Raw genomic sequence first — 12,985 nt, 5'->3', positions numbered from 1 at the left:
CACGCTCTCCCTGCCAACTGTATACAGTTAATTTTCAAACCCCAACCCCATCCACCAAACAACAGCTTCTCTCCTTCCTGGGTGTGGTTGGCCACTTTCATCTCTGGATACCAGGTTTTGCTATTCTAACTAAGCCATGGTATAAACTCACTAAAGGAAACGTATCCAACCCTATTAATCCTAAATCCTTTCCTCACTCCTCCTTTTGCTCCTTAAAAAACAGCTCCAAAAACTGCTCCCTCCCTAGCTCTCCCCAACTTGTCTCAATTCTTTTTATTATATACTGCTAAAACCCAGGGCTGTACGGTCAGGATTCTTACACAGGATCCAGGCCCACGGCCTATAGCCTTTTTATCCACACAACTTAACCTCACAGTCCTGAGCTGGCCCTCATGACTACACACGGCAGCAACTGCTCCCCTAATACTCTTAAAATCCCACAAAACCACAGGCTATGCCCCACTTACCCTCTATAGCACTCACAATCTCCAAAGTTTCCTCTTTACACCTCACACACTTTCAGTCCCTCGCCTTCTCCAGTTTTATGCAGTCGCCCCTACTGCTTAAACCATGCCTCAAAAAGTCTGTTTCTATTATTTTCTGTCTAACTGTAATGAAATTCACTGTACTCATTTACTTTTACATGCCCTGCTTTTGTTTAAGTTGCCTGTTTACACTTTTCCAGGCTATTACAGCTAATATTTCACTCTTAATCTGGTTCCCATTCTCTGCTCATACCCAATCTTGTTAATAAAAGTGAATGGTTGCTTATAAGTACCACACGTTTCTTCATACACCATGAAAACAAAAGCTCTCCCTCCACACAGTTACCCTCCCAAGTCCCACTACAACCTTTAACAGCCACAGCCCTTGCTGGTTCCCTTGGCATTCGGGTCCAAAGCCCCAGGATCCTCAAAACACTTTCTCACCTTTTCAGTTTACACTTCCAGTTCTGTCTAGGTTAAGGATCTTTTTTTCCTCTGTGGTTCTTCTTCTTACATCTGCCTTCCTACCAACTGAACAGGCACTTGTATCCTAGTTTTTCTTACTCCCAAAATCCAGTTTGCCAATGGGGACAAAAGACTCCCTGTTTCCCTTGTGGTCCCAACACGACACAAGCGGGTCATTCCATTAATCCCCTTACTTGTAGGGTTAGAAATTACTACTGCACTCAGCACACGCCTTACCACTTTAATTGGCACCTTCCGTAGCCTCTCTAATGATTCTCTGCTAGCACTGGAAAATTAACTCAATCATTATCCCTTCTTTTGAGCCCTTCCCTAGCTGCAGTTGTCCTCTAAAACCGCAAAGGTCTTAATTTACTAACTGCTAAAAAGGGTTTTTGCCTATTCCTAAAGAATGTTTTTATGTAAACCAGCCTGGCCTTGTATAAAATGCCATCAATAAATTAAAAGAGCACAAAAGCTCACTAATCAGGCAAATGGTTATTCTGGACCTGGCTGGACTGTCTGGACACTCTCTAACTGGGAGTCATGGCTTCTTCCAATCCTTAGTTCTCTAATACTATCTTTCTCCTTCTCTTATTTGGACCCTGTGTTTTTCCAATTAATCTCTCGATTCCTACAAAATCACATACAAGCAATAACCAATCAGGCAATACAACAAATGCTCCTTTGAACAACCCCACAATATCACCCCTTTCCCCGAGATCTGCCAGCAGTCTAAATTCTTTCCCATTTTTAGGTTTCCACGCCGCCCCCAATCCCGCTCAAAGAAGCCTTGAGAAACTTCGCCACCCCCTGAAACCTGTTATCACCCTCTCTTCTCTAATTCTTTCTCTCTCTATAAAAAGACAGGTATGTCAGGCCTCCATGTGCAAGCCAGGACCCAGAAAGTCTAAAGTCCTGCCTGCCTTGGCTGATGACCCCATCTCCCGCCTACATTCACCATTATCCCTGATTGCCCAGTGGAGCTTCCCCCCAGACATCAACCCACTCTGCCATCTTAACTGTTCTTACGTCTTACCCCACCTGCCATTGTAACTGAACTTATGGTAATGTATACTCCTTGACCCTACTCCCACCACTGTAACTAATCTTACTCCATAACACCCCTGCCCCCTCCCCAAAAGATCTGCCCCGACCTATGAAACCAACTCCCATCCCACGGCCTTTTCGGCCTTAGCCTACCTGCACCCAGGTGAATAAACAGCCATGTTGCTCACACAAAGCCTGTTTGGGGAGTCTCTTCATTCAATGTTCACGTTTTTAACACCCAGGAATTCGAGGCTGCAGTGAGCTGTGATGGCACCACTGCACTCCAGCCTGGGCAACAGAGCAAGACCCTGTCTCTATAAAAACAACAGCAACAAAAAAACTGGAAACCATACCAAGGCCCATCATTGTGAAATTAAATAACTCCTGGGGACAATGAAATGATCCTGAAACTTTCCAGAGTAAAAAAAATATAGGTCTAATACAAATAATCCAAAATCATAATGGACTTCTCAATAGCAATACTAGAAATAGAAGAAAATGGAGCAAGGCCTTCAAAATTCTAAAGAAAAAATTTCTATAGAATTGTAAACCCAACCAACAAGTTTAAGAATTTTAAAAAAGCTATTTTCAGACATGCAAAGCTTTAAGGTATTTCCCTTTCATGTATGCATTCTCAGAAAGCTATTGGGGTTTTACTCCACCAAAACAAAGGGGCACACCAAAGAGGAGGAAGACGTGAAATCCGTGTCAACACAGAGATGAGAAAGAAGTGAAGCAAATCCCCAGGATGATGGTCCCAAATTGGTGGCTGGGCAACAGCCCTACAGAAAGCAAACCAGGACAGAAGATGCCAGAAGGGTTGTTTTCAGGAAAGAAATGGATTGATAAATTATTTGGTATGTCTGACCACAATGAAGAGTTTTATAGTTTCGTCAAGAAGTTTGGATTGACAGGTATATAGAAAACTAATAAATGGAAAAAATGAGACATATTAACTCTAGAAAATACAAAGAGCTATACAAGAAAGGAAATGGAATCATACCATATGGCTCAATTTTAAACATATTTACATAATCAGAAACATTTAAACACTAAATATTCATTTAAACAAAAAGGGTGATATAACCATTTTGAAAGATAAAGGTGAGGCAGTGTGCACAGGTGGTGGGGTAAGAGAGCTATATTCTTGACTTCCATTGTGGGAGGCCAATAGATATTTATCTAAAAAATTTAACATAATCATACTGCCAATTCTTACCTAGAAATATGGAGGTAAATGTCAGAAGAAATAGGAATAGAGGACTGCTTTGATTTTTCAAAGTATTATAGTATTTGACTTAAAAAAATGATATATATGCATTTGTTTGACATAGATTACAAATTCAGTTTTTGTTTGTTTGTTTCTGAGACAGGGTCTCACTCTGTTACCCAGGCTGGAGTGCAGTGGTACAATCTTAGCTTACTGCAACCTCCACCTCCGAGTTTAAGCAATTCTCCTGCCTCAGCCTTCTAAGTAGCTGGGATTAAAGGCATGCAGCTCATTTTTAAAATTTTAGTAGAGAGAGGGTTCCACCATGTTGGCCAGGCTGGTCTTGAACTCCTGGCCTCAAGTGATCTGCCTGCCTTGGCCTCCCAAAGTGATAGGATTACAGGTGTGAGCGACCATGTCCAGCCAAAGTTTTTTTTTGTTTGTTTGAGACAGTCTCACTCTGTCACTCAGGCTGGAGTGCAGTGGTGTGATCTCAGCTCACTGCAGTCTCGACTTCCCTGTGCTCAAGTGATCCTCCCACCTCAGCCTTCCAAGTAGCTGAGACTATAGGCTCACACCACCAGGCATATTTTTGTATTTTTTGTAGAGACAGGGTTTCACCATGTTGTTCAGGCTGGTCTCAAACTCGTGGACTCAAGTGATCAGTCAACTGCAGCCTCCCAAAGTGCTGGGATTACAAAAAACTAAATTTTTTAAAAGTTAAAAACGACCATGATAACAAAAGGTTGGAAGCAACCTCTAACCTAGGGGAAAACATGGTGAAAATCAATTAGCAGAAACACTTTTTTTTTGTCTTTACTCTGAAAATACATGAGAGCTGATAATTTAAAAAAAGCGTGAGTCCTGCAGCCCCATCCTTTCTCTAATGGGCCCTGGTATCATGCTCCTCTCTCAGCTCTGCCACTGAACTCTGTGCCTTAGTTTACTTCTCTGCACCAGGGGCTCACCCCAAGACCATTCCCAGCAGCTTCCCAGGTGATGTGGTACCCCTAAGGCTGGGCTTTGCCAGCTATGGCCCAGCTCCTTAGTATGACCAGGGGGCACCAGGTTGTTGAGGATGTGACTGTGGGCACCATTCTAGGCCAGTGGTTCTCATATTGCATTCCAGCAGCAGGAATGTCACATGGGAACTTGACAGAAGTGCCAATTATTGGCCCCACCTAATACCCTCTGAATTAGAGCTTATGGAGTGGGGTCCTACAAGCTGGGGTTTTAAGGAATCCTCCAGATGATTCTGAAATGCATGAGAATCTGCCAGCTGCTGATCTAGGCCAGCCATTAGTGTAGCCTGGGGAGGGACTGGGGCTGTCTAGGCCAAGAACAGGTAGAAAACACTAGCCTCATCTGAACTCCTGAGATTGGGAACCACCACCAATAAAAACCAACCCTATAGTCTCTCCTCTTGAAAGAGAAAGATAAGTTGAAGGGCCTGGAAAACGCATACATTTTTTCTTTCCCTGTTCCTGGCTTGGTTCCAGCTCTGCTCACCTCTCCCACTTGTCTTGGTTTTACAAAAGGCTGTGTAGATGGTGTCAGTCAGGCAGGAGATGGAGGTCCTGGGGAGGCAGGAGGCAGAAGACTGATGTTTATCCCTTGGGAACATTACCATAGGCCAGATGGCCCCTCTTCAAATGGAAAGAAATGTAACTCCACAAGGAAAGAATTCTAAACCCCCAGTTCCTCCTCCTTCCAACCCCAGGGAGACCTTGTAGATGGTGCTAAAAAACAGCTCCAAACCTCCAGCAGCTGGGAAGAGAGCCAGAAGCTGTCTTTCTTCCTCATCCTGGCCTCCCTTCCCAGCCCCTGCCAATACTTCCCACTCAGTCTGGTTTCCTGGTGAGGGTCCTGTAGTCATGGGCCCTGGGGGACCCCCAAGAAAAGGCCCTCGGGAGGGAAGGGACCAAGGGCATCCTTGGGCTAACTGTCTACATCTCTTGTCCACTGTTCTCTCCTTCCCACTTCTATCTTCAAAAGGCTCTTTCCCAGGATGAATCGGGTGCTAGGACAACTGCGGTCCAATTCACAAGCTCTCCCTGCCCCTGTGTCTTATTTCAGATGCGAGAATAACTATACAGTGTAAACTTATAAAGCATTTTTAATGGTTGTAGATTGGAAATAAAATATGTCATATGAACAGTTGCCATGAAGGGAAAAAGAAAGCATAGGTACTAAAGCTATTCCTCAATATAAGCATATAATACTTTCGGAGTAGTAGGATATAGCTGGATGGAAAAACAACCCACTCTTCCTCCTACCACCCACCCATCCTAATATCCCTTTGTCTGTAATCACAAACAGTGAGAAACAGGACTACAAAGGAAAATAAGTCTGGAGCAGGGGCCATTTCTTGTGGGTAACTTGAAAGCCAAGGATTTGCCTTTAAGTAAAGACCCGATTATTAATTGGCAAAGGCCACTTAGAACTATTAGAAAAAAGTTTAGCTATTTGTCAAGTCATGTGACATCCAATAGTCTCTTCATAATTCATACTATAACCCAGACTATTTACCAAAAGATGTGTTTTTCTCAGAATCCAAGCATAGTTCTTAGAATATAATTTCTCTATAAGTAAGGACCATATTTATTATGATGTTAAAAAACTATTTATTAAATACCTGCAGCATAAGGTAAGGCATTAGATAAGTTAAATGGAATAAATTACAGGTTCCCTATCCCGAATGTATTCTCTTTTTAAACCAACAGTACAACTCCCATTATACTATGCACATTTTGTTGTGTCTTCATCATCAAAAATGATATGCTTGTTTTCTTCCCACTCAGTTTTAGAGGTGGTAGACATAACAAATACTGCCCTAGAAAATTGTTTACCTGGTATTGGAATTGAATGGGCTGTAGTTGGCTGTCGTTCTGAGTCATCTTCCTAGCCAGGGCCTCTTTCAGTGCAAGGGCTTTATTCAACTCAATCAGCTCTTTAGACATCTGCGCTTGACGGAGAGCATGCTGAGTAGTAAAAGTGTCAGAAGACCTGCTTATCTCTGGACTGGTTTCCACTTGCTGGGGAAAAAAATCAGGATAATAATTTATAAGAGAAACAAGCAAATGGAGTTCCTTAAGCACTATTTCATCAAGTCTCACAGGCACTTCTCCATTAACAATATCCCTGTTTCTTTACAATGGTGGCTCCATATACATTTGTTTTAAGTATCTAATGTAATAAACTAAGCTAGCCTATTTCCTTGCTTTCTCAAGCATCTTATTTCTTATACAGTTTAACAGACTCTCTTAGTATCAGCTAAGTTTCTTTGCTCTTTCCTTTACTGATCTGGACAGCATTTCTTATGTTTACCTCATTCTAAGGGATTCTTACAGGAGAGAAGGTCCTGGAAATGGCACTTCAGGAATGGTGGAAATGGGGAAAAGAGTTCATTTGTTCTCACACAGCTGACCTCTATACCTGATCTAGTACTTTCCTTCTTTCAGAATGTGAAAACTATTGACATAGATTCATTTTAGGGAGAAAAGGCTGTCTCAAGCAACCCGTCGTCCAGCCTTTCATTCTGTCTTTATTAACCTTTAGTCAACATCTAATACATTTTATCTATCCTTGTGATCTGAACACTGAAATTATTTTCCTTGGTTCTTTTAGCTCCTAATATCTCATCCATAGAAAATGATGCTGAGAAAAAATTCTCTTCCATTTCTCCTCTAGTGCTTTTTGACTTGGCCGTAATCTCTTCATTTTTTCCTCTCTTCATTTTTAACTTGCTGGACAGTTGATGCACAACACCAGCCTCTAACAAGAAATCAGTAAGCTGGATTGCAAATATGGAAAATTAATCCCTCAGAAGTCCTGCCCCCCATTACCAGTTATACTATTAGAGGTAGAGCCTATCCAAGGTAGGGATTTTATGAAGCTGAGATTTACACTAAAGACTTCTGGATTTCCCAGGCGTTCTATGGAGGATGGTAACAATCCCAGGTTCTCTTTTACAGTTGACTGATAAATTACAGGAAATGGCAGTTAGAGCTCCTGGTTCTACGCAAAGGGGCCAATTACTTACGGCTTCTTGTTCCACTGCAGTGTCAATGGCTGCAGCCATGCAAGCAACAGTTTCATCCTGCAGTAACAAATGTTTTGGTTTAGGGAAAGAGCCCGAAGTAAAGCTTACTAGTGGATTTTATATTGGTTATTTAATTTTTTTTCAAGTGTATACAGAGACTGTTTTATAGTCACAGAAACCCCAATAGCCACGTTTCCATTTCCCATCTCTCAAGAGTCTTTCTTCTTCATAAAAGACAACTGTGTAGTTTTTATAGAAAATAAGGTCATGTGGCAACTTACATATTTCTTACACTTCTCCTGCCCTGCCAGAGACTGTTGGGCCAGAGTGAAACATTTAGCCATTCCAACAGCCCAAAGTTTAACCCATTTTATGGACTCTACCATTTCTTTTTTTGCATCTACCACTAAGTATACCTCTATTAATGTACAAGCCTAGCCAGTTCCGAGGGGGGCATACCATTCTAAGAACAGACATATCAAATAATGGCAATGCATCAGAAAAGTAAATAGAATGGTTATTTTTAATTTTTATTTTATAGTCGGTCAAGGTAGCACGAACTTCCTCTATAAAGAAATAAATGCCTGGCCAGGCACAATGGCTCATGCCTGTAATCCCAGTGCTTTGGAAGGCCAAGGCGGGTTGGTCACGAGGTCAGGAGTTTGAGAGCAGCCTGGCCAACATGGTGAAACCCCATCTCTACTAAAAATACAAAAAAAAAAAAAAAAAAAAAAATTAGCCAGGTGTGGTGGCAAGCACCTGTAATGACAGCTACTCTGAAGGCTGACGCAGGAGAATCGCTTAAACCCAGGGGGCAAAAGTTGCAATGAGCCAAGATTGAGCCACTGCACTCCAGCCTGGGTGACAGAGCAAGACTCTGTCTTGGGGTGAAAAAAAAACAGAAAGAAATAAATGCCTTAGATGGGTACCCCCAGAAAAATGCGCTCATGAAGTTAGATAAAGGTATTGCAGCCTCTGTCCCTCATGTAAATAAGACCTGATCATAAAGATACGGAATCAATCTAAGTGTGTATCAACGGATGACTGGATAAAGAAAATTTGGTATGGTATACACATACCAAATTTTCTTTATCCAATCATCCATTGATGTGCTTTGAACTACTACTGGAATAGTAGTATTCACACCATGGAATACTATTCAATCATAAGAGTGAAATCATGTCTTTTGCAGCAATGTGAATGAAACTAGAGGCCATTATCTTAAGTGAAATAACTCAGAAAGTCAAATACTGCATGTCCTTACTTACAAGTGGGAACTAAATAATGTGTACACATGAACATAGTGGAATAACAGACATTGGAGACTTGGAAGAGTGGGAGGGTTGGGGGTCGGTGAGGGATGAGAAATTACTTAATGGGTACAAAGTACACTATTCAGTAAAAACCCATACTTCAGTACTAGCCAATATATCTATGTAACAAAACTGCCTTTGTACCCCCCTAAATTTAAAAAAAGAAAAAAGGGAAAAAAGAACAGATCATATGGAGCTACTCAGGTAGTGGTTACTAGGAGGAAAAGCGTAAGCACTAATTCTTTGGCAAATTTTTTTGGGGGGGGGCATTCAAACAACTGCCACCTAGAAGGGAAACCTAAAACTACTTAACAGGACTAATTTGTTTATAGGCTACCATATTAGCAAGCTCTGTTCTCAGCACTGGAATTTAGGCTTTATTTGGCATTGTAAGACATGGATTACCACTTCTGTGTAAGTGATTATTCTTCAAAGCTCTGGGAAAAAAAGAATTATTTCCAGGAAGTCATGTGATTAAGGAGGTCATGGGTGAAAGAGCTATTAGCGCAACAGATAAGAATTTAGGGTTAGCACATGAAGTCTCTACATTGGCCCTATGAAACATTACATAGTTGTTGAAACTTAACTTTTAGTACCTTCAGTGTGAAGAGTGAAGAGACCACTCTCCTCTCACTTGTTTTTTGGAGACACAGTCTTGCTCTGTCATCTAGGCTGGAGTGCAGTGGCACCATCTCAGTTCACTGCAACCTCCGCCTCCCGGGCTCAAGTGATCCTCCCACCTCAGCCTCCCAAGTAGCTAGGACCACAAGTGTGCACCACCACACCCAGCTCATTTTAAAACTTTTTGTGGACAGGGTCTCACTATGTTGTGTAGGATGGTCTAATTTTATTTTATTTTTTTGTAGGGACAAGGTCTCACTGTATTGCCTGGGCTCATCTCAAGCTCTTGGGCTCCAGTGATCCACCTGCCTTGGCCTCCTAAAGTGTTGGGATTACAGGCGTGAGCCACTGTACCTGGCCTGAAGGGATCCTTAATAAGTGCTATTTGTAAAGCATTTCCCTTATTCTTCCCAGAAATTCCCAACCAGTGAGGCTCAAAGAGAACTTAAAGGAAACTTCAGCGGTCTCACATCCTTTCTCATCATGAATTATAGTACTGGTGATTCTCCAAGTGCAGGACATACTAAATCATTCTTAAAAAGGATTTTTAAAAATCTATAATGGTTACCCTTTCCTCCCTCCCATGTTTCAATTTTCAGTATAAGGACTAATCAGAGGCCTATCCTAGGTTACTAGGGCCTATAACACTGGCCTTTGGAGATTCTCTAGTACCTTCCAGAGAGTTAGGATCAAAAGTAGATGGGCTAATCCTTGAAGAAGATATGTTGTTACTATAGGTTTATCTTTGGCTTTTGGCCCAGTGAAATTTTATGATACTAAGGTATAAGCTTAGGGCTATGGCGACATGTTCTGCAAGAACATGACAGAATTCTGCCTCTATAATCCTGAATGTAAATATATGACAGTAAGATTTATTTCAGTCTCACAGCCCTCTTTCTCCTGATTCTAAGACTATAACCAAGAACCTTTTAAAAATAAAATGTGATTTCATAAAGGTGGTGGTCAGGGGAACAAGGCCAGTGTACACTGTGTTACATTAACCAGCAATATCCTCCAAGAGGAAGTTTGTGCTTATAGGCTGTACCATTACTGGGCATGCAAAATGCTTTTTATGGAACTGGTCTTGGAGAAGTGGATATAAACAAAAAAGATTATTTGATTTTGTGGGAACTGAAAGGACTGCTTGAATTTTCTCACAGAAAACTGCAGCAAGGAGGTTTGCTTGAATTATATTTTAAAGGAAGAAATGGTACAGTTTAGCGCTTAAAGCCCCAGGAAGAATATCTAAGGAACAATGGTGGCCTTTATAATGGAAGAGGGGGTGTTCACTAGTCACTTAAAATAAAAATAGTTTTAATCCAGAATGAAGGGTATAAGCACTTACTTTTGAAACATTTTGCTTTCACTGTAGTGAGTCTTAATAAAAGCCACGGGATACATTGTTGTGTATTTCCAAAAAAAAATGTAGCTGGGAGGGTCTCCAAACAACAGATGTGGAGAACTCTGATTCAGGAGTCCAGCAGGACTCCTGGATGAAAGGGCTTACTCTGCCTAACTGTGACAGTGGATGGAGGCCAGGAACTTCATTAGTTTGTGGCAATCTTTAGCACCCTCCTACTGTGTGTGCCAAGTGCATTTTAGTGGCAGACACAGTGATTCTAGAGTTCCTCTGAGCCAGCCACCACTAGCAACTCCCTCTGCGGGCACACCAAGCACCAGTCATATTGCCAGATTCTCACTGAGGATGCTATACCTTATTTTAATTATTTGGTTCCATGGGTTTCTTTCATCTTTCCCATGTGACTCAAAGCCCCAGAAACACAGTGGTATGAATTCTCTAAGATTGGTGTGATGGCCATGAACAATGGTGGTTGCCCTGGGTCACTATGTCGGAGCTTGTAAGTTTTGGCTCCAGTGGGCTTCTGCAGCCTAGATTATCTTAATTCTGAGGAAGCTCACACAAGGTTTTCATGTATCAGATGTTTCAGCTGTATTTGAGTGGCATTATAAATGGTGAAATTTAACCTTGTGATAGCCGTTCTCCCGCATGTACTCTATACTTCAGCCACATTGAAGTTCTTACCATTTTTTAAACTTTCATGCCTCTTTGCTTTTATATATATCTTTTCCTCTATATATAGTTTAGTCCCTTTAAAAAAAACTTTATTTATTTTATATAAAAACTTTAAAAATTTTCCTTGTGGAACAGGGCTAACTCATAGACAATGCATCCAGAGTTGGCCTGTCCCTTCCCTTTTGTCTGCATAGCAAACTCCTATTCATTTTTAGGACCCAGTTTCTTCTATGATGCCTTCCTGAATTTTCTGGACTAACAGTTAATTACTCTTTGTTTTGTGATCCCACTGCACTTTGCTCATATTGCTGATATAAGATAAAACAGACATGACAGAGAGTTCCCAGTTTTCCTTGCCTTCAACCCTTGCCTCCTTTCCCTTTTCCCCCTATTTTGCCACCTCTTCCACCTGTGAACCTTGATGAACTGAGAAACTACAAGGCTTATAAGAACAACTCTCAAAATATAATAACAGTTATCAGGATAGGATTGCACCAGTATATTCCTGAGGAAGAAGTATAAAAAAATGAAACCATCATTCTCAGCAAACTGACACAAGAACAGAAAACCAAATACTCATAGGTGGGTGTTGAACAATTAGAACACGTGGACACAGGGAGGGGAGCATCACATACTGAGGTCAGTAGATGGGGGGCTAGGGGAGGGACAGCGGGGATGGGGAGGGTTGGGAGGGATAATGAGGGGAGAAATACCAGATATAGGTAATGGGGGGATGAATGCAGCAAACTACCTTGCCACGTATGTACCTATGCAACAATCCTGCATGATCTGCACATGTACCCCAGAACCTAAATTACAATTAAAAAAGAAACAATCTCAACCAAAAGTTTCACAGCAATTAACATAAAAAAACTGTTACCTGAGCTAAACCACAAGGACACACACCCCTTTCTTCTCTTTACTCTATAAAACTCCAATCTTGCTTTACTTGGGAATTTACCTGTAGTTCAGGTATGCCCTGAGTGCATCAGCTAAATAATGCTGCTGCTTCTTTTTTTTTTCTCTAAAAGCAGAATGTCTGAAGTGAGAAGCACTTTTTTTTTTCTGAGATGAAGTCTTGCTCTGTCACCCAGGCTGGAGTGCAGGGGCACAATCTCGGCTCATTGCAAACGATTCTCTTGCCTCAACCTCCTGAGTACCTGGGACTACAGGTGCATGCCACCACACCCGGCTAATTTTTGTATTTTTAGTAGAGATGGGCGTTTCACCATGTTGGCCAGGCTAGTCTCAAATTCCATGCCTCAGGTCACTTTGGCCTCCCAAAGTGCTGGGATTACAGGCATTAGCTACTGCTCCTGGCCGAATAATGCTTTTAACCCCTATTTGAATCACTTAAATCATCTCCTTTTGACAGTAATACAGCTAGTCAGATTACATAGCTAGGAAGTGGCAGAACTGGCTTTAAACAAGGGTCTGTGTGGCTCTAGAGCCCAGGCTCTCAATTAGTGTACCCTGTTTGTTAGATAAATGAGCTGTCATCTTGGACTGCTAATGACAGCTTTATAGTACTCCTTATTCTAAAACACTGCCTGATAGTCTTCTGGGAGTTTACTCATTTAATTTCTTAGAGCTGGCCATCATAACGAATCCTGACAATATTGTATGGCACTTTTTAAATTTCTTCTTCAAGAATAAATCTATGTGTGGATGATTTTGTGACACACTACTGACAACTCTAGAACACTGGGCATGACCAGGGATGACAGTCTCACAGTTCCGGTAATATTAAAACCTCTGCCCAAGAGC

General features: G+C 41.6%; 1 protein-coding gene across 2 annotated transcripts in view; it reads right to left on the bottom strand.

Annotated features, from left to right (window-relative positions):
* KIF4A (kinesin family member 4A) overlaps positions 1–12,985 on the bottom strand; it is a 126,524-nt gene that overhangs the window by 52,164 nt on the left and 61,375 nt on the right. For both annotated transcript variants that reach the window (XM_032255854.1, XM_032255855.1), the window contains exons 14-15: positions 7,250–7,306; positions 6,057–6,242 (exon numbers count right to left, since the gene is read on the bottom strand). In XM_032255854.1, the coding sequence (XP_032111745.1) occupies positions 6,057–6,242; positions 7,250–7,306 (243 nt within the window). The remainder of the gene's footprint in view (positions 1–6,056; positions 6,243–7,249; positions 7,307–12,985) is intronic.

The sequence above is a fragment of the Sapajus apella genome, unplaced genomic scaffold (genome assembly GCF_009761245.1).
Source record: "Sapajus apella isolate SASKATOON/1434 unplaced genomic scaffold, GSC_monkey_1.0 scaffold91, whole genome shotgun sequence".
Classification (NCBI taxonomy): domain Eukaryota; kingdom Metazoa; phylum Chordata; class Mammalia; order Primates; family Cebidae; genus Sapajus; species Sapajus apella.
The sequence above is the reverse complement of the archived record's forward strand: the minus strand, read 5'-3'. Positions and strand labels throughout refer to the sequence as shown.